Source organism: Mus musculus, chromosome 18, assembly GCF_000001635.26.
Source record: "Mus musculus strain C57BL/6J chromosome 18, GRCm38.p6 C57BL/6J".
In the NCBI taxonomy this organism is placed as follows: domain Eukaryota; kingdom Metazoa; phylum Chordata; class Mammalia; order Rodentia; family Muridae; genus Mus; species Mus musculus.
Window position 1 is genome coordinate 50111466 of NC_000084.6, and position 21035 is coordinate 50132500.

General features: G+C 43.9%; 1 protein-coding gene across 1 annotated transcript in view; it reads left to right on the forward strand.

Annotated features, from left to right (window-relative positions):
• Positions 1 to 16735: 16735 nt before the first annotated feature.
• Hsd17b4 (hydroxysteroid (17-beta) dehydrogenase 4) overlaps positions 16736 to 21035 on the forward strand; it is a 68070-nt gene continuing 63770 nt past the window's right edge. The window contains exons 1-2 of the mRNA NM_008292.4: positions 16736 to 16944; positions 18661 to 18714. Of these exons, the coding sequence (NP_032318.2) occupies positions 16887 to 16944; positions 18661 to 18714 (112 nt within the window). The 5' untranslated portion in view covers positions 16736 to 16886. The remainder of the gene's footprint in view (positions 16945 to 18660; positions 18715 to 21035) is intronic.

Sequence of the window (21035 nt, forward strand, 5' to 3'; positions counted from 1 at the left end):
TCCAAATCTGAATCTTCTGGAGGAGCTGGAGATTTTGGGTGTGGCGGGTGTGGGAGCGGTATGCTTCCAGACGAGGCAGTACAGGGCCTCAGTGCTGCCTTCGTTCCTTTAGCCCTCTCTATAATCTTCCCTCCCTCCTTTCCTTCCTTTTCTTTCTTAAGATTTATTTATTTTATGTATGTGAGTCCACTGTCACTGTCTTCAGACACACCAAAAGAGGGTATCGGATCCTATTATAGATGGTTGTGAGCCACTGTGTGGTTGCTGGGATTTGAACTCAGGGCCTTTGGAAGAGCAGTCAGTGCTCTTAACCACTGAGCCATCTCTCCAGCCCCCTCTGGATGATTCAGCTTTTCTCTTTCTGGAGTCCTCCTCCCTCTAAGACCTCTTGACTTCAGTTTGCTTCTGCTCCTGCCCTCCTCTGCTAGGCCCAGATGACATTTTTGTTTTTTTGTTTTTTCCCTCTAGCAGTGTTCAAATGAAATTCACATTTCTGTTCAGCAAATGTGCTTGCAGACATGTTCTAGATGAAATCTAGTTGGGAGTGGAATCAGGGGTGGGGAGATGTGAGCTCAGTGACAGGCCTTTAATTCCAAGCATTTAGGATGCTGAGGCAGGAGGACAGTGTATTTGAAGCCTGCCAGGTAAGTCACTGTCTCACAAAACAAAACAAAAACAGAAAATGAAGTCCCAGGTGTTTGATATTTGTATTAGGCCGCATCAGCCAGGACCTAAGGCATTACAGTGGTCAAAGGGTCACAGCCACTGTTAATGTACCAGTGTTACTCTTGACTACCATTTCTGCCTGCAGTGTTTGGCTAATTCTGCACAGGAGAATCATCCTACTTGGCTCTATTAACCATTCCTTTACCAGGCTGCACTGTAATGAAAAACCAAATCCCCAAGCCCCTGTGTGGTGCTGGGGTGGGGGAGGCAATGGTTTACCATTTATTGCTTCTGTTTTTAGGACATCCAGTGGAGAAAGCTACAGGGCACTTGTACGTCCTTAAATTCTTTAAAAAACGGGGGTTCCCCAAGTTCTAAACCTGACCATTCTCTGCCTACGGCTTGCTGTTGGCCTTTGAAGGTTACTGCAGATCCTTAGTGTTGTCATCTAATTGCTTGACGGCAAACTCAAAAGGCAGTTGAACTGTTAAACTAGTGATCTGGGTCAGAGAACAGAGACCAACCCTGAAGGGTGCCTTAGGCTTGGAGACAGGAACCGCCTGCTGTGGAAATTATAATCAGCTGCATTCCTTTGCAGAGCTGGTCTGGGAACACAGTCACAGAAGCCTCTCGGCTCTTCTTACCTCTTCTTTGCAGCAGGATATGCAGGTATCGCTCTACCTTCTGTCAGCTTCCGGATTATTAGGAGAAAGAGGCTAGAGCTGGAACAGAAGTTGTCAGTACTCTCCAGCATAGGGGAGCCTAGCTTGAGCACCACTTACTGACCTGACATGGTGGCTCGCGCCTGGAATCCCAGTACTGAGAAAGGACGATTGTCATGAGTTCAAAGACACCTTGAGCTACAGAGTGAGATCTTTTTCAAACAAATAAGTAAAATATGCAGACGAGTAAATAAAACAACCCCCACAAATCAATCAACCCACACACAGAACGAGCCGTTACTGTGGCTCTTTACGCCCTCTGGTGGTGGTGTGTTACCACTGTTCTCTACAACACAAACTTGCAGATTTGGCTTCATCGCCTTAGTTCTTCAACAGCAAAATCTAATTGGGGTGACTATAACAATCCGATGGGGCAAAAAGAGGAAAGTCTATGTTAAATGTGGATACGCTTTTTTCAGACAGCTCAGGAAGTCAGCTGTGAGAAGTTGTATGGAAACATGTAGTTTTACTATGCCCTTCAATAGATCCTTATAAAAACTTCTTTTTTGGGGGTGAGGATGTGGCTCGATGGTTGAACACTTGCCTAGCACCTTACAAGGCTCTGGGTTCTATCCTCAGCACTGCAAAAAACCAAAACAAACCAACACAAACATTTTCTCTACCAAGACGAGGGGTTTAGGAATTCAGTAAAAACAAAAAGATGCCAAATTTCTCCACTTCTGTTTCAGCAGAGGGAAACAACATAAGAAAATTGAAATGTGATGTCTAAATTCATATGCATATTCTCGTGTTGCACACAGGGAGGAACAGAAATAATGACACAACTTGAGATGTCCCTCTTTTAAATCCTGAATGGGATTAACATATCTCAATTAAATGCATCAGAAATGGACTCTGTTTGCAAAGGAAGACGAACTGGCTGCATGGTTTAAATGTTCTATGTTTCTTTAGGGACCTTCTCAATGGGTAGCGTCAAGAGCATTTGTTAAGATGAGACCACTTCAGGCCAGGGGGTTTGAATGGCCTCCTTTAACTGTCCTGATGCTTCCATGAGGTCACGGTGACTGTGGCATTTGTCTCATCCTTCATGCTGGGAAAACGTAAGCATCTTCCCCAAGATCCTTCCCTCACATTGTTCAAGTCTGCTTACAGTTCCATATAAAAGTTCACCATCAAAACCACTGAGAGCAGGACCGCACACATGACAGGGACTTGGAGGCAAGCTGGTGCAGAGACCATAGAGGAGCGCTGCTTACTGACTTGCTCTTCATGGCTTGCTTAGCCTGATTTCTTATAGAGTTCAGGACCATCAGCCCAGGGGCGGCACCACCCAGAATGGGCTGGGTCCTCCACCATCGATCACTAATTAAGAAAATACCTTACAGACCTGCCTACAGCTGAATCTTATGAAGATGCTTTCTTAGTTGAGCTTCCCTCTTCTCAGATGACGTCAGCCTGTCATAAGTCGACATAAAACTACCCAACACTTCCCCAGAACAACTATTCTTTAAAACTGACAATTTAGGGAGAGGTATTAAACCCATAGTTTACACTATGAATGCTACACACAATTAAGTATAAATATAACCAATCACATAGAATGTAAAGTTGTAATTATTGTGTTGTTCCATAGTAGACTGTTGACCCCTCCTTATATATTATATAAATATAATTTATAGTTTTAAATTTTAAATTTATAATTTATCAATTACCTTCTACTGAGAAATTAACCAGGAACTTCTTTTAGAAGGAGATTAAAGACTTTCCCAGGTCTATATAGGTAAAAAAAAGATAGGAGGTGTGATCCTACCCTAGGCAGGTAAAATGCCTTTATTTGTCTTCCTGAATGTTTTCTCACATTTGAATGATTCTCTATTCCCTTCGTTAGATAATTAGGTTTCCTCCACCATCAAGGTTAGGTGGGCCATGCCCTTAAATCTGAATTTCTACAATGATTTTAGTGTTCTCATGTTACCTAACTATAAAAATCCCTGTTGTATTGTTTATGAAATTGGTGGTCTATTCCTTTTGAAGAATTCACTATGTTTTGGGGCTACCTATTCTAGGTCTTATCCTAAAGTAATAGGTCTTGACACCAAATAAGCTTACCAGGAACCCCATTCAATAGTCATTATTTTCTAGTAAAATAATGATCAGAAAAAAATTGCCAGATTTTTGAAATCTTGCTAAGCTTCTCGTGTTTTTCAGGATGGTCCGGGCATCTTCTAAGTCCTTACTTTCTAGAGAGAGTCAGAGGAGGGCTGCATAAGAGGAAACAGTATATAAAATGAAAATGGAAAGAGCAGGATATTCAGAAATACATGAACAGGAGGACATTTTATCTATCTCAGAAACTAGAGGACAAGTAGGAAAGATATCAGTGGGAACTTAGACGAAGGGAATAATATGATCTAATGGCCATATGTAGAGCCCAAGCCCAGGCAACAAAGCACACATTCTTGTCAAGTACATGTGGAAACCTTATTAATACTGGCAAAATGATGACTCAGAAGGCCAACCTGATATAGCTCAAAAGACTGAAACCAACATATGAATGCATTAAGTTCCAAATCATCAGTCAGATTATTAGAAAATCCTCTTGTTTGATATTAAATAAGTCTGTAAATGACTATCATGGGTGTGGTGGTGAGGGACTACAATCTCAGTGCTTGGGAGGCTCAGGTAGATGATCTTTTGTTAAAAGCTTAACTTTTATCCATTGGTCAGCACCGAGTGCCATCACTCCATCTTGCTCTTTGAAACAAGAATTGATGCGATCTCCTCAAACTTCTAAAACAAGATTCACTCAGCTGCAATTCTCTCGTGGATCTTACTTTTGCCAAAGGTACCTAATTCACACAACAGTGCAGCAGCAGCTGCCTGCTGGCAATATTTAGAAAACACCAGCAGCTGCTATTGAAAGTACAAATGACATCGCCAGACTGTAGTACAATCCAGGCCTGGGTAGCGGCTTCCAGCAAAGTGATTTAAGACTATCTAGGGATACAGAGAAGAGAAAAGCTTTCTGTTTGGCTTTGTTGGATTTCTAGTCTACTGGTGCTAGATGACCAGAGTTGGTGAACCTAAACTCCATTGGGAAATAAGCATATTAGTTATGCTTGGTGTGCTCCGTCTGATACCCTGCAGGAGCCCAAAGCTTTATTCCAGCTGCATTGCAGTCCCTGTTACCACTGGCATAGACCATAAGCTTTGTTACTACAAAGGATGCATAAGTTTCTTTCCTACAAATAACTTCCTTTCTCCTGCTGCTCCCCCTCTTACTTACCTACACAATGCCATTACATAGCTCAGCTGCTCTCCAAACTCCTATGTAGCTGAAACTTATAATCCTCCTGCCTCAGCATCAGTAATATTGGGGTAGTGGGCTTGTGCTACCACACATAGCTTCCTGGAAAACTTTTCTTCCTGTAGCAGAATAAGTGCATATTACCTATTTATGAATATGAAATAAGATAATGGAGAAAAACATTTAATCTCAGCACTTGGGAGGTAGATACAGGAGGATCTGGGAGGAGTTCCAAGTTGTCCTCAGCTACATAGCAAATTTGAAACCAGCCTGGGCTACCCAGGGCTACAGGAGGCCCTATCTCAAAACAAACAAACAAACAAACAAACAGACAAACTGAAACACAAAACAACCCCAAACCAAAACCACAATATTGGCTGGGTATAGTGTCTCACACCTTTTATCCCAGCATCCAAGAGCAGAGGCAGTGGATCTCTAAGAGTTTGAAAGTCAGCCTGGTCTACATAGCAAGTTTGATCAGCAAGGACTACATAGCAAGACTCACCAACAAACAACATCACTGCAAAAAAAAACCAAACCAAACCAATCAACCAACCAAAACGTATGTTTTTTTCATTTTACTGACTGAGTTTGAGAAGAAAGCAGATCTCAACTTTGGCAAGATAGAGCTGTCTGTTGATTGCTGTGTCCCCTAGGGGATTTCTTGTGACCCTCTAAGAAAAACATTTCCATTTCTATCCATGACTGACCATGATTTATGCAGTGTAATTCTTGGACAGCTTGTATTATCCCGAAATGAATCCCCCCCCCCTTTTTTTCTTACCTCTGCTACTGAGGTCTAAATGGGAGATAAACATGTAAAAGCTGTAGGCAAACCCAGCCGCTACTCAGTGATAATGTTGCAACTAGCCAAGAAATGCAGTGTTTGCCTTGGTTCTTCATATTTTTGTTCTAAGAAGGTAGTTCTCATTCGTGTGTTACTATATTTGACACCAATGTTTTCAAGGGTTCAGCATGGATCTCTATTTCATACAGCAAGTTGTTCAACTGAAGATGGAAATACAAAAACCACAGAAAATAGTCATATAGGTGGAAAAGAATGACTAAGCTCATCTTCCTGCCCAGTGCCAAGTACATCCAGGCTGCCCCTTATGGCTTAAGTGATAATCTGGACCTAGTTGTTATACTAGAAAAAGGGAATGACTGAGCCTCTGGCCATCTGAGAAACAGTCTTGGTAGTCAATCGGTCTACATGTTACCAGGAAGGAAGAAGCCTTCTGGAGAGATGTAGGAAGTAAAGCAAAAATGGCAGGCCCTTATTACTGCATTCCCTTCATGGTGTTCTTACCCATTAGTAAATGTGGCTCATTCAGTTGACCATCTATGGCTTATAGGTACACACTTTGCTGTTGTATCTTTCTCTCTTGAACCCAGACGAGCCGCCGCATGAAGAAAAACACAACACAAATGTAGTTCAGAAACGATGATGGTAATCGCTGGGCACAGCAATTAAAATCAAATCCTGTAAGCCTTATTGAATCTAGATCATCTGGTGGCGAATCCTGACAGATTCTCCATTGAAACTGGGAGACACTTATAGTTACATCTTGTCCTCACAATATCCCCATCCAAAAGGGTCTAACTCTCACCTGCTTCTTCTCTTCCTCCATCCAACCTGGAAGCCCCCCCCCCCCCCACTCACCCAGTGTTTGGCTCCTTTATTCATTAGGGGATTGGTTCACAAGAAGCCACCTGAGTACATGACTCATTCCTCATTCCAGACAATCCCTCCTGGGAGAACGGAATTAACATAAAAACACAAGCAGCACAGAGCCATCCACAACAGAGAAATACAAAGTATGGTATGGCTGAGAAATGTCTTCTGTTTACTGTGACCAAGGCTAGAACATGGCTTAAAGTTTAGAAAAGTTCTTCATTTCAACTAGTGGTTGACTCTGTCTAAGCTTGTGAGAGTGGTTCTCCTGTCAGCTGTTGCTGCTACCCTCCCAACCTCTGTTCATCCTTGCAAGGATGCTCTGAGTTTCCTGATCGCTCACACGCTGCCTCAGGGATGCCTTTTTTCTAGCCAGATCATAAATATGGGGATTCCTTGTTTTCTCTTGCACTCACCCTTCAACTCCTTCTTCCTCCTTCCCTCTCCATGATTAACAATTTCAGTCATTTACAGTACATGACAGTACTGTAATACATTACAGTATCAACTCTCCTTTCATAGTATCAGTCTCTCCTACTTTTAAAATTCTCACCCCTCTCCCTGGTTTCCAACCTTAGGTTCCCAAATTCTTTCTGGTTTTCCCACAAAAAGTCTTGTTTGCATCTTAAAATCTGCATGCCACCTCAAATTTATCAACTCTACCCTTTAGCCCTGTTATTCTACTCACTGACATTGACAAAGCCTCTTCTACTCCAGGGATCTCTGTTCCACTTGGTGGCATATTCCTACCCAAATCCATTCAACTTGGACCAATGTCTGTCCTTCGTGACATCTTCCATGATGTGTCTGGAATGACATGTTCTCCTTGTTTGATGTACTACTTGCCTTTCTTTTTACCACGGATTTGATAAGGCTAAAATGAACTCAACTGGCCTTTGGTCTAAAAGGGAATCTTTATTTCCCTGAATGGTCAATAAATGCTACCTTTGATTCTTGGGGGGAGATGTTATCTCTATCTTCCAGTTCATTATGTTGTTAATTATACATTCTTTTTTAAACTTTCTTGAAAATAGCCTGGGCCTACGAGTAGCACACACCTGTAATATTAAGCATTTGGGAAGCTGATAAGAAGACCCTGGTAGGGAAAAAGAAGTGAAAGACCCACAACGTGAGGACTCCCCTACGTTCTGACTCAGGAGAGGTGACACCCCAAATCACTCCCGAAAACCGGTCTTGATGCAAACTGCAAGTGGTTTATTCGGGAAAGACCAGTGCACTGGGGACAACTTGTATTCCATGCAGGGGTAGAGGAGTCGACGATGAGTTCAAGGGGTAAGGGGTTTATAAAGACACAAAACCCGCAAACACCTGGCATTGGGCTATAGAAAGGCAAAAACTGCAAACACCTGGAAAAAAACGCAAACACCTGGCATCCTGGAACAATGGAGCTATTTTGGACACAGGTCTAGGGGCTTAAATAATTTTTTATTCTCTGTCAGGATCTTTTAGAAGCTAGTCTGGAATAAAAGGCAGCTAATGCTTCTTGTTGTGAAATGAAAAGAAAATTACGATCTTGATTAAATTGTTTCTGAACATGATTCATTCTTTCTAGTTTTACAGTAACATTTTCCTCTGTACTTCTCAAATGTTAACTAATTTGGATCAGACAGAGTGGTTAGTTTTGTTCTGGGATTGAGAAGCCAAAATGGGAGTGAAAGTATTTGCCAGACTTGAATTGATATAAAAAATGTTTAATAAAAAATTAATAAAGAACATTCTCTGTCTTTTCTCTCGCTTTTTCTGTCTCTGTGTCTCTGTCTCTTTCCTTCCTTCCCCTCCCCCGTGTGTGCGCCATGTTTCATATCACACATGGAAATCAGAGGAAAACTCAACATGTTGGCCCATGTTTCTCAACCTTGTTTGAGAAAAAGTCTCTTGTTCACGATTGTTGCTACCAGTGAGCTTCTTTGAATTCTCCATTTTCTGCCTCCTGTCTCACTATAGGAGTGCTGGACACACAGACATGAACTAGACAGTGCTGGACACACAGACATGAACTGCCACATTTGACTTTGTGTGCCTTCTAATGATCTTAATTGGATCTGCATGCTTGGGCAGCAAATGAATGCTTTTGGTCAGTAGACTTGTTGAATGTACATGGTTTTGAATTTTGTACATTGTGTTGGGATTAGGAGTATTTTTATGAGAGGTAATTTTGGGATGGGGGTTCTACCTAACAGGTAAGCGAGTTCTAAAGATAATAAGGTGCTCACAAGAATACAGTTTTCTCAGGAGATGATGGCTTTTGTACAAATGGAAGCCTCGATTAAGAACAAGCCCTCAGGTGAAGAAGAAGAAGAAGAAGAAGAAGAAGAAGAAGAAGAAGAAGAAGAAGAAGAAGAAGAAGACAAGAAGAAGAAGAAGAAGAAGACAAGAAGAAGAAGAAGAAGAAGAAGAAGAAGAAGACAAGAAGAAGAAGAAGAAGAAGAAGAAGACAAGAAGAAGAAGAAGAAGAAGACAACAAGAAGAAGAAGAAGAAGAAGACAAGAAGAAGAAGAAGAAGAAGAAGAAGACAACAAGAAGAAGAAGAAGAAGAAGAAGAAGAAGACAACAAGAAGAAGAAGACAAGAAGAAGAAGAAGAAGAAGACAAGAAGAAGAAGAAGAAGACAAGAAGAAGAAGACGAAAAGAAAAGAAGAAGAAAAGAAAAGAAGAAGAAGAAAAGATGTTTAAATTTCAGCCGTTGAAATAAGCAGTGGTAAGCCCAGGGTAACAGGGGTTCCATTGGAAGTGTATATGGAGGGAGTTCTTTTTTTTTTTTTTTTAAAGTTTTATTTATTAGGTATACAGCATTCTGCCTGCATGCCAGAAGGCACCAGATCTCATTATAGATGGTTATAAGCGACCATGTAGTTGCTGGTAATTGAACTCAGGATCTCTGGAAGAGCAGACAGTGCTCTTAACCTCTGAGCCATCTCTCCAGCCCCTGGAGAGAGATTATTAATTGGATTGATTTGAATGGAGAGGCTGCATAAGCAACTCAAGTCCAATGATAAGAATATTCAAAAGTGGGCTGGTGAGATGGCTCAGTGGGTAAGAGCACCCGACTGCTCTTCCCACATGGAGCCTTAACGAGATCTGGCTCCCTCTTCTGGAGTGTCTGAAGACAGCTATAGTATACTTACATATAATAAATAAATGAATCTTTTTTTTTTTTTTAAAGAATAGTCAAAAGTGTTCCCTGCAAGGTTTTGGAGGTAAAAGGGGAGTTAGCTGTAAAGGACAGAGAGTCTCAGGAGTAGGAGAATGACAAAAGTCATGATGGCCAAGAAGCACAACAGTGACTGAAGTGTGTGTGGGTAAAAACGGGGTCCCATGTCTACTTGGGGCTAGGACCATTGGACAAGGCAGATGCAGGAAGTTTGACTGCAAGGACCCCAGTCTGCCACCTGGTGGGCGTTGGACTGTGAGAAGCTGTGGGATCCCACTCTGGGGGGTGAGGAAGGGCGAAGACCCTGCTGGGCACTGTGGAAGAGTGAAAGAGCTGGTTCTGGGTCCCTGGGCAGCACGGAGGCCAGGGATGACAGGTTCTCACTCTCGAACATCCCAGATGCCGTTGTATGTCCAGGAAGAGCTGAGAACTCTGGCCTGGTTGCAACGGGGGTAGGGGAGAGCTTTAGCAGGTTACCAAAGGGAGGAGACAGTCTGGCTAGCTCAGCGGCTGGCTTGGGTTGGAGGTGGCCATGTCTGGAGTGCAGGGAAGACTTGCTTCATTGCATTGCTCCAGCATGGCGGGTTCCAGTGAGCAGAGACAGTACATAGTTTTAAGGCAATTATTATAGAAAGGCAGAGAGAGGGAGAGAGTAGAGAAGCAGAGGATGGCCATAGCCACGTGGAGAGAGGGGAGAAGGGAAGGCAGAGAGAGGGGGAACAAGGAAGCAAGAGTGAGCGCAATAGAGTAAGAGGTAAGAGAGTGAGGAGGGGGTAAGCAGCTCCTTTTATAGTGGGCTGGGCTACCCAGGTAACTGTAGGGAGCAGCATACCTGGCTGTTGCCATGTAACTGTGGGGGTGGAGTCCAGACAAAATACCAGGAGCTTGAGGCATTGCCTATGTGACTGATAGCCACACACCACTCTGTAGGGGGCTGAGGAAGGCTGTAGCTGTGACAGGAGCCAGGGGCCCAGGAGGTGTGGCCAAACTCCTACTGTCCCATGAAGGTGGAAGTCACCGCCCACCAGGTCGGGGGTGGGAGTAGGGGGGGGGGCTTCCAGGCCTGTGCTGGACTGGGAACCAGGTTGTCTGTGCACAGTTCACCACCCCACAGAAGTGGTGGGAAAAAAATCCTATGCTTAATACAGGATCCCAGTGATGTCACAGTAAGCAGGTAAAGACAGGAGTTCTAAGTAAGAGATAATGGTCTCAGTCCTCGAAGAACCTAAGACTTCTCTCCCTCAAGAAGCAGGTCTAAGATAAATTCCCCAAACTGGGTTGAGCCTTGTAGAGTGTGTGTGTGTGTACTCTCCATATATATATATATATATACCGGAGACCCAGTAGAAAACTACACGGGACAGGACCATGAGCCACATTCCCAGACAAAGGCACCTGACACCACGGAGCCCCCAACTCCATAACCCAGTGACTATCATTCACGCAGACTATGTCCCAAGCTCTTGGCATTCTGGCTAGACTCCACCCTCCACCTGACAATAGCCAGGAATGCTCCTCCCTACAGTTACCTGACAACAGCAAGGTAGACCAGCCCACTATAAGAGGGGCTGCTTGGCCCCTCCTCTTTCTCTCTCTCTCTCTCTCTCTCTCTCTCTCTCTCTCTCTTAAGCTCTTGTTCTCCTACTCTCATCATACACCCCCACCCCACTTCTCCCCCTTCTTTCCCCACTCTCTCCACGTGGCCATGACCAGCCTCTCCTTTTCTTTCTCCTCTCTTTCTCTCTGCCTTTCTACAATAAAGCTCTAAAACCATGGACCATCTCTGCTCATCAAGACCCGTGCTTGAATGAAGGAATAGGCCTTCCCCTAAAGAGCCGCATCTAATCTCTCTCGGGAAGGCCTTCCAGCATTTCCAGCCGCCAGACTGGACCAAGGACTCTCACCTGTGTGGGAACTGCCCAGCGTCCCCTCTCCCTCCTGCTCTCTTCTCCCTTTGGCCCCCGAGGACTCCCCCCCGCCCCCTCCCTCCTCCGGCCTCCACCCGTTCTCAGGTCTTTCATGGTGTCCAGTGACATACTGCGATGCCCAAGATCTAGAACCAGTCATCCCTGGCCTCCCAGGGACCAGGGACACCCAGCCCCCGTTGGCTTCCCACTGCCCGTTGGCTTCCCACTGCCCACCAGGGCTGTGTATAGAGCACACGGGGCAGTCCCCTGCCCACCCAGAGCCCCGGAGCTCTTGTGGGACGCGGGTTCTCTGCCACCCCCTTTACTCCCCCCCTCCCCTCCCGCACTCGCGCATGTGCCCAACAGGAGTAATGTGTTTTGGAGCACAGACGCTTTAAACTCTGTGCCCACAAGCTCTGGAGCTTGATCAGTTGGAAACATGAATAAGTTTCATGTTCGATGAAGCTGATTAAGTCTGGTCCAAATGGCTTCAAGTGCTTGCAATCCTGCAGGAGGGCTTCAAGACAGGACCTGCTAAGAATGTGTTTAACGGATTTCCGTTTTACTGCGGCAACCTGACTGGAAATGGACAGCAGAGGGGAAGAACACAGCTCACTGTAACACCCCTTAGTGCTGGTTCAGCTTTCCCCACCCTGTCAGGACTCAGCAAGAAAGTTTCTGTTACCCATAGAAGAAGAGGCAGCTTAGAAGAGAGGCATCCAGAGGGCTGGAGCAAAGAACACACCTGGGGAGAGTTCGAATCAGCAAGCAAAGTAAAGGACTTCCTACTGGAAGGAAAATGGGGAAAGATTAAATGAGTCCATAATAGGTCTGATGGTCTACCTGGGTTCTTCAGGAACCCACTGACTCTGTCACTTTGATGATTTTGCATGAAAAGCAGTAGCAATGAAAAGGATAGAAACATCAGATGGGTTTAGAGCCTGAGAAGACACCACCCCACTCATGATCTTGACCAAGATGGATGACTATACCGGCATGTACCTTACTGAGATATGTGATGAGCAAGCCAAGAGTCTGCCCCTGTTCAGACTTCTGCCTGCTATGCAAGTAATTATATATATATATATATATATATATATATATAATTTTTTGTTAAAATTCTATTTTAAGGGGCTGGGGATTTAGCTCAGTGGTAGAGTAAATCTACCTTGTGCAAGACGACTCTGGGTTTCATACTTAACACTTCAAAAATAATTTTTGCTGCCAGAATTTGACTCACATAGACGTTGCTGAAGTAGTACAAAGACTGAGATGAATTCTAGCAGGTTTGAAGAATACTCAAGTCCACACACTGCTGTAAATATGATTTAGAGTCTATCTAGATTTGAGCTGAAGCCAAGTGCATGGGGATTGAGGACCACCGAGGGAATGAATCAGAACTTCTATTTGTCGTGAACTGTATCATTCTAGCCTTAAGGAATAGCTCTATTCTACCAAGCTTTTCCTTTATGCTAATGTGCAGTCAAAGTAGAAGACAAAAGAGGGAAAAAAATCCCAAAGTTCATTTATTTGCCCTAAATACACCAAGATGACTCTCTTTTTCCCAGAGTCTGGTCTGACTATGCAGACCTGTCTGGCCTGGAATTCTCTATGTAAACTCGACTGACTTTGAACTCATAAAGATATACTGGGCTTTGCCTTTGCAGAGCCGGGATTAAAGGTGTGTACCACCATGACTGGAACAATGTGTTTTTAATTAGCAAGAATGAGTCTCCTTTTTTTTTTTTTTTTTTTTTTTTTTTTTTTTTTTTTTGTCCAAGTAAGAACAGGATTCAAGGACAAGACAAGAAAACTATATACATATATGAATAGATAAATCCATAGTTACATAGTGAAAGCTCTTTTGCATATTAAATTAGACTACTCATTCTACTTTGATGATTGTAATTTCTAAATATGTAGCTATTCATATTCCAAACATACTTATTTGTAGACTTACTTTGTCATCTGCTGTAGGCTCCCCCAGCCTGAAGCGGGCTGGTATAGTCCAGGCCGCCACTGAGGTGGGGCCACCTGCGGTGCAGCTTTCTGACTTGGCTGGCTTCTTCTGACTGGTTCCTCTTTGAAGTGACAACTGCCCTGCTCTTCTGCCACCTGCCGAGAGAGGCTGAACCTGTCTTCCCGAGATGTTCCTGAGATAGCTGACTACCTGTGGAACTGACAGACGAGTGCTGACAACTTGGCAACAATACATCAAGAAGCCTGACGACCAGTGCTGTCAGAATGGCTCCAGGCACCAAGAGTGGACTGACAGGGGATGGGCCTTCCCCCTTATAAGCACGGTCTCTTAATAAACATTGAGCCTTGAACAGGGAATCGTCTTGGCTTCATTATCTCTCTCGCCGGCTAAGTCTTTTTCATCCCCAGCCTGCCTCCCAGGTGTACCCGGTTCAAGTAGGCCACGGGCCGGTATACAACAACCTGCATTTCCTTATTTCTTTTGGCCATGGTCAAGGACAAGCTAGAAACAGCCAGATCTGGGTTTTGAGATTGACATTGGCAAGTGGAATACCAACACCCTCCCCACACCCCCAACTCCACAGTGGCTCATTTCTAACAGGTGCGATCCAGAACGCGCCTCTTCACAAGTTCCAATGGAGTTGATTTTGCGTTTCAATTTCTGAAAGCAGGAGTAATGCTGTTAGACTCATTCTTAAAAACCAGAATGACAGAGTTATTGAATTAATCAAGAAAGATTACAAGACGAGGTCAGAACAGATATACTGCAGTGGCGACTTTGGAACCTGAGCTGTCCCAAACACATTATCAAGTAGTCCACCATTGAGCTAGCTTATAAGTAAGTCTGGCTCCTCATTACCTCTATAGCTGTAGAGACTTCCCCTCCAGAATCTCAAAGGCACAAAGCCCACAGTGTTACTGCGTGGTCACTAGGCTTTTTCTAGAGTCAGGTTTTGAGTTCCCCACAGCTAGGCTCACTTCTACATTTCAATTTAAATTCCTGTTTTAAAATGCTTTAATACCGTGCCGTGTGTGGACAATAAGGAAAGCAGAGAACCCGGATAGGAGCTGGCTGATTTGCCTTGGGGCCAGTGGTCTGGAGCAGGCTCCACAGGTGAGGTTGGAAGTCATTGCGTAAGAGAAAAGGTAACAAGGTCCTGAGCTGGACAAGCCCTTGGGGTATTGTACTTCCTCCCTGCTTCTGTTGGTAATCACTTTCTGTGGGTGCTGGGCATAAAGTAGAGCTGGGAGTAGAATTGGCAAGTGCTACTAGCTCCATTCTCAGCCCCGCTCCTCCTAACTTTCTTCACTGGCTCTGCTTTTTCTATTGGAGAATTGTCATTAAAATAGTGTGTTCACAGTCCCAGTGAAGGACACAGTCCCAGTGAAGGAAGTTGGCTTTACCAACAGAGGTAAAGAGGAGAAGAGAAGAGCTTTAACCGGAGTTGCACGAAGGCTTGACAAAAGCAGAACAGAAAGCAAAGTGGATTGGTGATTTCAAAATTCTTTTCCTTGTAAGGAAAGTATAGGAGTGAGAACAAGAGACAAATAACAGATTAATTAGCATCTTGTTACTTTGTTTTATGTAGAGGAATCTGGAGAGAACCTCATTCTCTTGGCAATTGAAACTGGCCTGTTTGGAAAATTTGGCTCGCATATGGCTAATTTTTAAAGGACTTTAATCTTTAGTTTAGTTTTTTTTTTTTTTAAACCAACTTATTCATTTTTATCTTATGTACGTTGGTATTCTGCCTATGTCTGTGTGAGAGTATCAGATCCCCTGAAACTGAGTTACAGACAGTTGTGAGCTGCCATGTGGGCTCATGGGTATTTGAACCCTGGTCCTCTGGAAGAGCAGCCTGTGCTCTTAGACAGCGAGCCATCTCTCCGGCCCCTACTCTTTAGTTTTTAGAATTGGTTTTTTAACGCTGAACCCAGGCTATCATTCATGCCAGGCGAGCCTCCCACGGCTGAGGAGCATTTGCTTGCCCACCTTTCACCTTGAGTCCTGTGTGCTCGCTGACCTCAGCTGCTTGGGTTTCAGTGAGCATGGGAATTCAAGGGTCAAATATGATAAGCAGATGGGGACGGCTGGCTTAGAGAACAAAGTGCTGGCCTAGCTTTGAGCTGTCAGTGAAAAGGATGTGAACTTTGAAGTTGAAGGCTTGGGTTAGGCAGGTATTCCTCTTGCTCCGCTGGAGTACTAAAACCACGTTTCCAGGACTGAGGTTATTGGTTAGGTAACTACCCCAGAGTCTCCCCTCCCACACATCAATGGACGACCCACAGAGACCTATTCACTCTATTCAAATTATACCCCCAGTTTTCCTCTTCAACATTTTCTCTTCTGTCCTCTTTTAACCCTTCCCAGGTCTTTTTATTTTCTTGCTCATCTCTACTCAAGCCCCCTTAAAAGGACAAAGTGTTCTTTCTAACAGTAAATGTATTCTTAACCACCTTCTGGAGTAATCCTGCTCAGAACCATTTTCTGCACTGAAATATGATCTAATTAGCTCTGTTTTGTTTTGTGGCTCCATTCTTTTGCTGCCCCAGCCTAGCTAGTACCTCCCCTCCCTGTATTCCCAAGCCCCCTCGGACTTGCCCAGTGTTTAATTAAGCAGCGCTTGGTCACTTCCTTGGGAAAGTCCTTCTTTTGTCTTCTCTCCAGGGGTACATAGTGTTCCTATATCTTGCCACCGTCCATTGGTACACTTGCACACTTTTTTCACAAGTCCTGTCAGGCTGCAATGCTATTGAAAGCTAGGCACCACACTATTAATAGCTTCAATACCTCCCTTTGTTCTCTGTAAGTTTGTTTCTAAGACCTGGCTGCTCAATGTTTGTTGAATGAATGACTGACACTCTCTGGGTGTTCCCAACACGTGAATACTAAACTCATTTAGCAGCACTTTTTGTTTGTTTAGTTTTGTTTTTTGTTTTGTCCACTATGTCTGGGGAAGGCAGTTGTGGGGATGGGGATGCAGGATTCTGCATTTTGACAATTTCAGGGTGATTTTCACATAGTAGATCCAGCGGATACACTCTGAGAAGTCTTGATCACTGTGACAGATAACTTTCTTTTTTAGAAGCTATGTCAAAACACCCCTCTAGAACGGAAGCCAAGCGCTATTCATCTAGGGCAATGGCTGAACTTAGAACACATTGAATGAATGCTGAAGCTGTAGGGAAATATATGAAAGTAGAGTAAGTAATAAGCCATTTAATCACACGGACCTTGGCAAAGCTCTCTTCTGAAAGAACTTCCAAGGCAATTCTCTTGGACAGATTTTTCTCCACCAAGGAGACTCGTACTGGACTACATTTCCCATGATGCCAAGCCAGTCCCACGCAGGCGCACTTGGAACCACCGGCGCCAGTTTCCCGAGACCGGCAGGTCACTTGTTTGTGTGCCGCCCCTCCTCTCCCCGCCCGCTGTCCCGGTCTTGCCGAGCAGTACTCGGGACGCTGCCAGTGTGTGCGTGGTGCAGGCTAGACTCATGGCTTCGCCGCTGAGGTTCGACGGGCGTGTGGTCTTGGTCACCGGCGCCGGGGGAGGTGAGCCTCGCGCTGGGCCAGCGATCCGGATAGAGGGACTGTGGCGCGCAGCTGCGGGATGTGGAGCTGGTGCTGGATCGGGAGGGACGGGCGTGGGCCAGGCACGGAGGGGCATTGGGCACGCCGGCAGGTGCTCCGGGTCCCATGCCCGGAGGGAGCTTATAAGGCCCACGTCTTTCCCCCGGGAGATGTCAGCAGGCTTGCAGGGTGCACAGCTGAGTAAAGTTCGTCCTCTCTCTCTAGTGTGTGGCTATGGATGTGACTTTTGCTGCCTTTGACCGCTTAGGCCTCTGTCAAGTCACACATGAGCTTAAAAGAACTTCTGGGGCCTGGCGTCCCACCCGAGGAATTGACTTGCCAGCTCCTTGACTTTGAATAGTCAGTCGCTGAGTGTTTGTTTGCCCCATGATTCAAGTTTTTGAGAGGGCCACACACCAAAGTTCACTGGAATTGTGGCAAAGGTCACACACTCTGTGTGTGTGTGTGTGTGTGTGTGTGTGTGTGTGTGTGTGAAAGGTGAGAGATGGTACAGGGATAAGATAGGGAGAGAGAACTTGAGAGCAAAGGTATTTCTGAAGTGTGCCAGCCAGTGGGAAAGTTGCCTGTCTTTTATTTCTGCATGTCTTTTGTTTCAGAGATAGAGAATTGTAATTGAAGCAATACTAATTTTAAAGGACAGAAAATGAAAAAACAAAAACAAAAAAACCCCAAAAGACAAAAAACTCACATTCAGGTAGATGCTTTGCAATGAAATGTCTTCATTAGTTCCACAGCAGTGAATAACCTCTACCCTCAGTTTTCAGGGTATTGAATTAATCCTTTGATCTTGTTACTATTTCGACAGGGTCTTGCCCAAACTGGCTTTTAACTCCTGATCTTCCTCCGTCCATTTGTATATTTATTTGTATATTTATCAGTTTATCTTAAAATATAAGTTTTCTATTAAGCTTCCTCATCTAGCAATGAAATGTGTCAACTAAAACTGAAGAAAAAAATTAAAAAGAGTTTAAGCCAGAGTAAAATCTTCCACCCTTGGCTGTTAACTTCACAGGTCAGTTCCCCAAACATCCTCACTCCTTGCCAGTGTCATAGATTCAGAGTTGAAGTGATTTGCAGTTGACAGCTGCACATTTGAGGTTCAGCGCAGGCTATAGAAATCACTAGACCTTTTAGAATAAGAGAGATTCGGGTTTCAGGCGGGGCTTTGGAAGTCACACCTTTGAGCAGTCATCGGATCTCTGCCAGAGTCCAAGTACCCTAGATCATTAGGGTCCTGAGGTAAGGGGACTGCCGTGCACTGATTAGGAGACCAGGTTAAGAAGTTGCCTCTTGGGGCTCTGTTTTAAAATATGGGTATTTGAAGAGAAGCAGCTGCGTGAGCAGCAAGCGCTAGAGCCCGGGTAAGGCGATACCCTCCCACTTCTGCCTCTAACATGTCCTGATTGCGCGTAGTGGTGGACCCCAGTTCACATGCGGTGTTCTAGCAGCCCAGGGAATGGTAGGAAACGGGTGGGAAAACATGGCTTTAACTTGTTTAACTTCTGCAGACAGAAGAGGGTCTGAGTGGAGAGGATGTTGAGAGTACCACCGGAGGTACCATCTTCTCCTACTGTAACGAATTGTTGACTTATTACTTTCAAATGGGGACCAGGCTTCATGGGCTCAAATAATCATGCTGAGGTCTTTCAACTTTCTGTTTCCCTTGTTTCTCATTAGGATTGGGCCGAGCTTACGCCCTGGCGTTTGCAGAAAGAGGAGCATTAGTCATTGGTAAGTTGTTGTGTCTTACTTTTAAACCAGTAGCTGTTAGCAAAAATACAGTTTTCACAAGTACCCTCTGTCCTTCTGGTGCAATTAAGATTTCATTTCATAGTTTTTATTTCTGTCAGAAATATATATTTTTTTTAGTTCAAGGCTACCTTTTTTTCCTTTATAAAGATTGGCTTTTTATTTATTTATTTATTTATTTATTTTTAAGACAGAATCTTTTTTAGCCCTGGGTTGTTGAGATTACAGGTGTTCGCCACCATGCCTGGCTTACGTCACTTTCTGAAGTAAATTACTTCTATAGACTTTCTCATGTAAAAGAATTGATAAAGTGGTATAAATATTCATTGTATGGAATTCATTGTTGACTTTAGTCTGGTAGGCGGTTACTCTTTGAGGAACAAGCTTATCTGCTGACGTGGGAGATTAAATGAGAAGCTCCTGGTTAGGGCCTTGGTAAAAAAAGGAAATAGTTGAAGTTTGGAGCCAGGAAGCCATAACTATTAGTTACTTTTTAAAAATTTTTTAAAAGAACTATTTCAATGGAAAGTTTTTTAAAACTTCAAACGAATGGTGGAGTCGATTATATGTTAATTCCATGGTGGGGGTCAAGGGTTATTGAAAGCTGCAGCGTTGAAGAATATGGAAGGATTCAGCCATCTGCATCGTTAAGATTAGTATCATGTGTTTGGGAGTCGGTGTGGGTACAGGAACCACTTTGTCCACGGTTGGGAATGACTGGGTGGTAGAACAGGGGTGTATGCAGGGCAGTGCTCGGGCCTCACGATATTTTATAGCATATTCTGAGGATAAGACTGTTGGCTAGCAGTGGCTTCCTAAGTTTGGACACTATAATATTTAGCGAGGCTGCGTATTTCTTATTGTCAGGTCCTCTTGAGGATGCTTGTGTGCAGGTCTGAAGGCGCACACCGATACTGCTTTCTCTTCATGTGCTATTGAGTTCTCAGTAGTTTACCCTTAGCCTGTTTGTTATGTAAATCCTACTCTCTTTTTGAGTTTACACAGAACTTGTTCAATCTTTCCTAACTCCTAAAGGACTGAAGAGTATTTCCTTGTGCAAAGAAGGCATTTTATTCATTGGGTACATTGCTGACATGGTGTTTGTTGTTGTTGCTTTTTGTTTTTTTGCTTGGTTTTTTTTTTTTTTTTTTTTTTTTTTTTTTTTTTTTGAGGGGCTATATGAGAGGCTCCCTACCCCCTTAGTAAAAACAAACAAACAAAAAAAAACCCAAAAAACTAAGACATGAAAATATATAACTTCTTTCAAGCCAGGGGCCATGGGGATATTTGTAATCCTAGCACTTATGACATGGAGACAGGAGGATCAAAAGTTCAAGGCCAGCCTTGGCTATACACAGTGTGTTCAGAGCAAGCCTAAGCTACATGAGAACGCCTCTTAAAAACCAAACCAAACCAAACCAAACCAAACCAAACCAAACCAAACCAAACAAGCAAACAGTACATGGACCACATCCTGGAACCAAACAAAGCCTCCAGAACAACAAGCCAACCAAACGACATTGCAGAGACACCTCCCACCCACCTCAAATTTCAAATCTTATTTCATAAATAATTTCAGAGCAGGGAAGCTTGGGCTCGCCAGTCAGGCTCTTCCTCAGAGCACTAAAGGAAATGCACTGCAGTGATATATGAGTCTGTGCATCTTGTTTTCCTATCACCTCTGAATATGTTATATTCAGATGATAAGGGCTTGAGTTCAAAGAGGTCAGAGATACAAAGACAGTATGTCTATTTATGATTGCCTTGGCTGCTCTGCTATTGCGACAAGTCCTAGTTGAAAGTTCAAGGAGTCTAAATTAAGATAATTAATTGCTCAGCCTGGCAGGAAAGATGGTTTAAGTTAGGTGTTAAAGGGCAGGATCCAGTCTTTGTGAAGGTACAGATGGATAGACAGGTAGACAGACAGACAGACAGACAGACAGACAGACACACACACACACACACACACACACACACACACTTTTAATTTTGAGACTGTTCTTTGTAGCCTAGCCTGTCCTGGGATTTGTTATTAACCCTGGCTGGCATTCCCCTGCAGTCTTTCTGCCTCAACCTCCCAAATACTCCTGTTACAGGTGTGTGTCACCACACCGGACTTGACACAGCTGATCTTTTTGAAGGCCATTGCCCTCTTTTCTTTTTCTTTTTCCCATTGATTTATTTATTTAACCCTTTTTTTTTTCATCTGTGACTTTCCTGGGAACTTTGTGGACCAAGCAAGGCATTTTTCCTGCCTAAGAGCACCTTGCTCTTCCTTAGAATTAAACAAAAACAAAAACAAA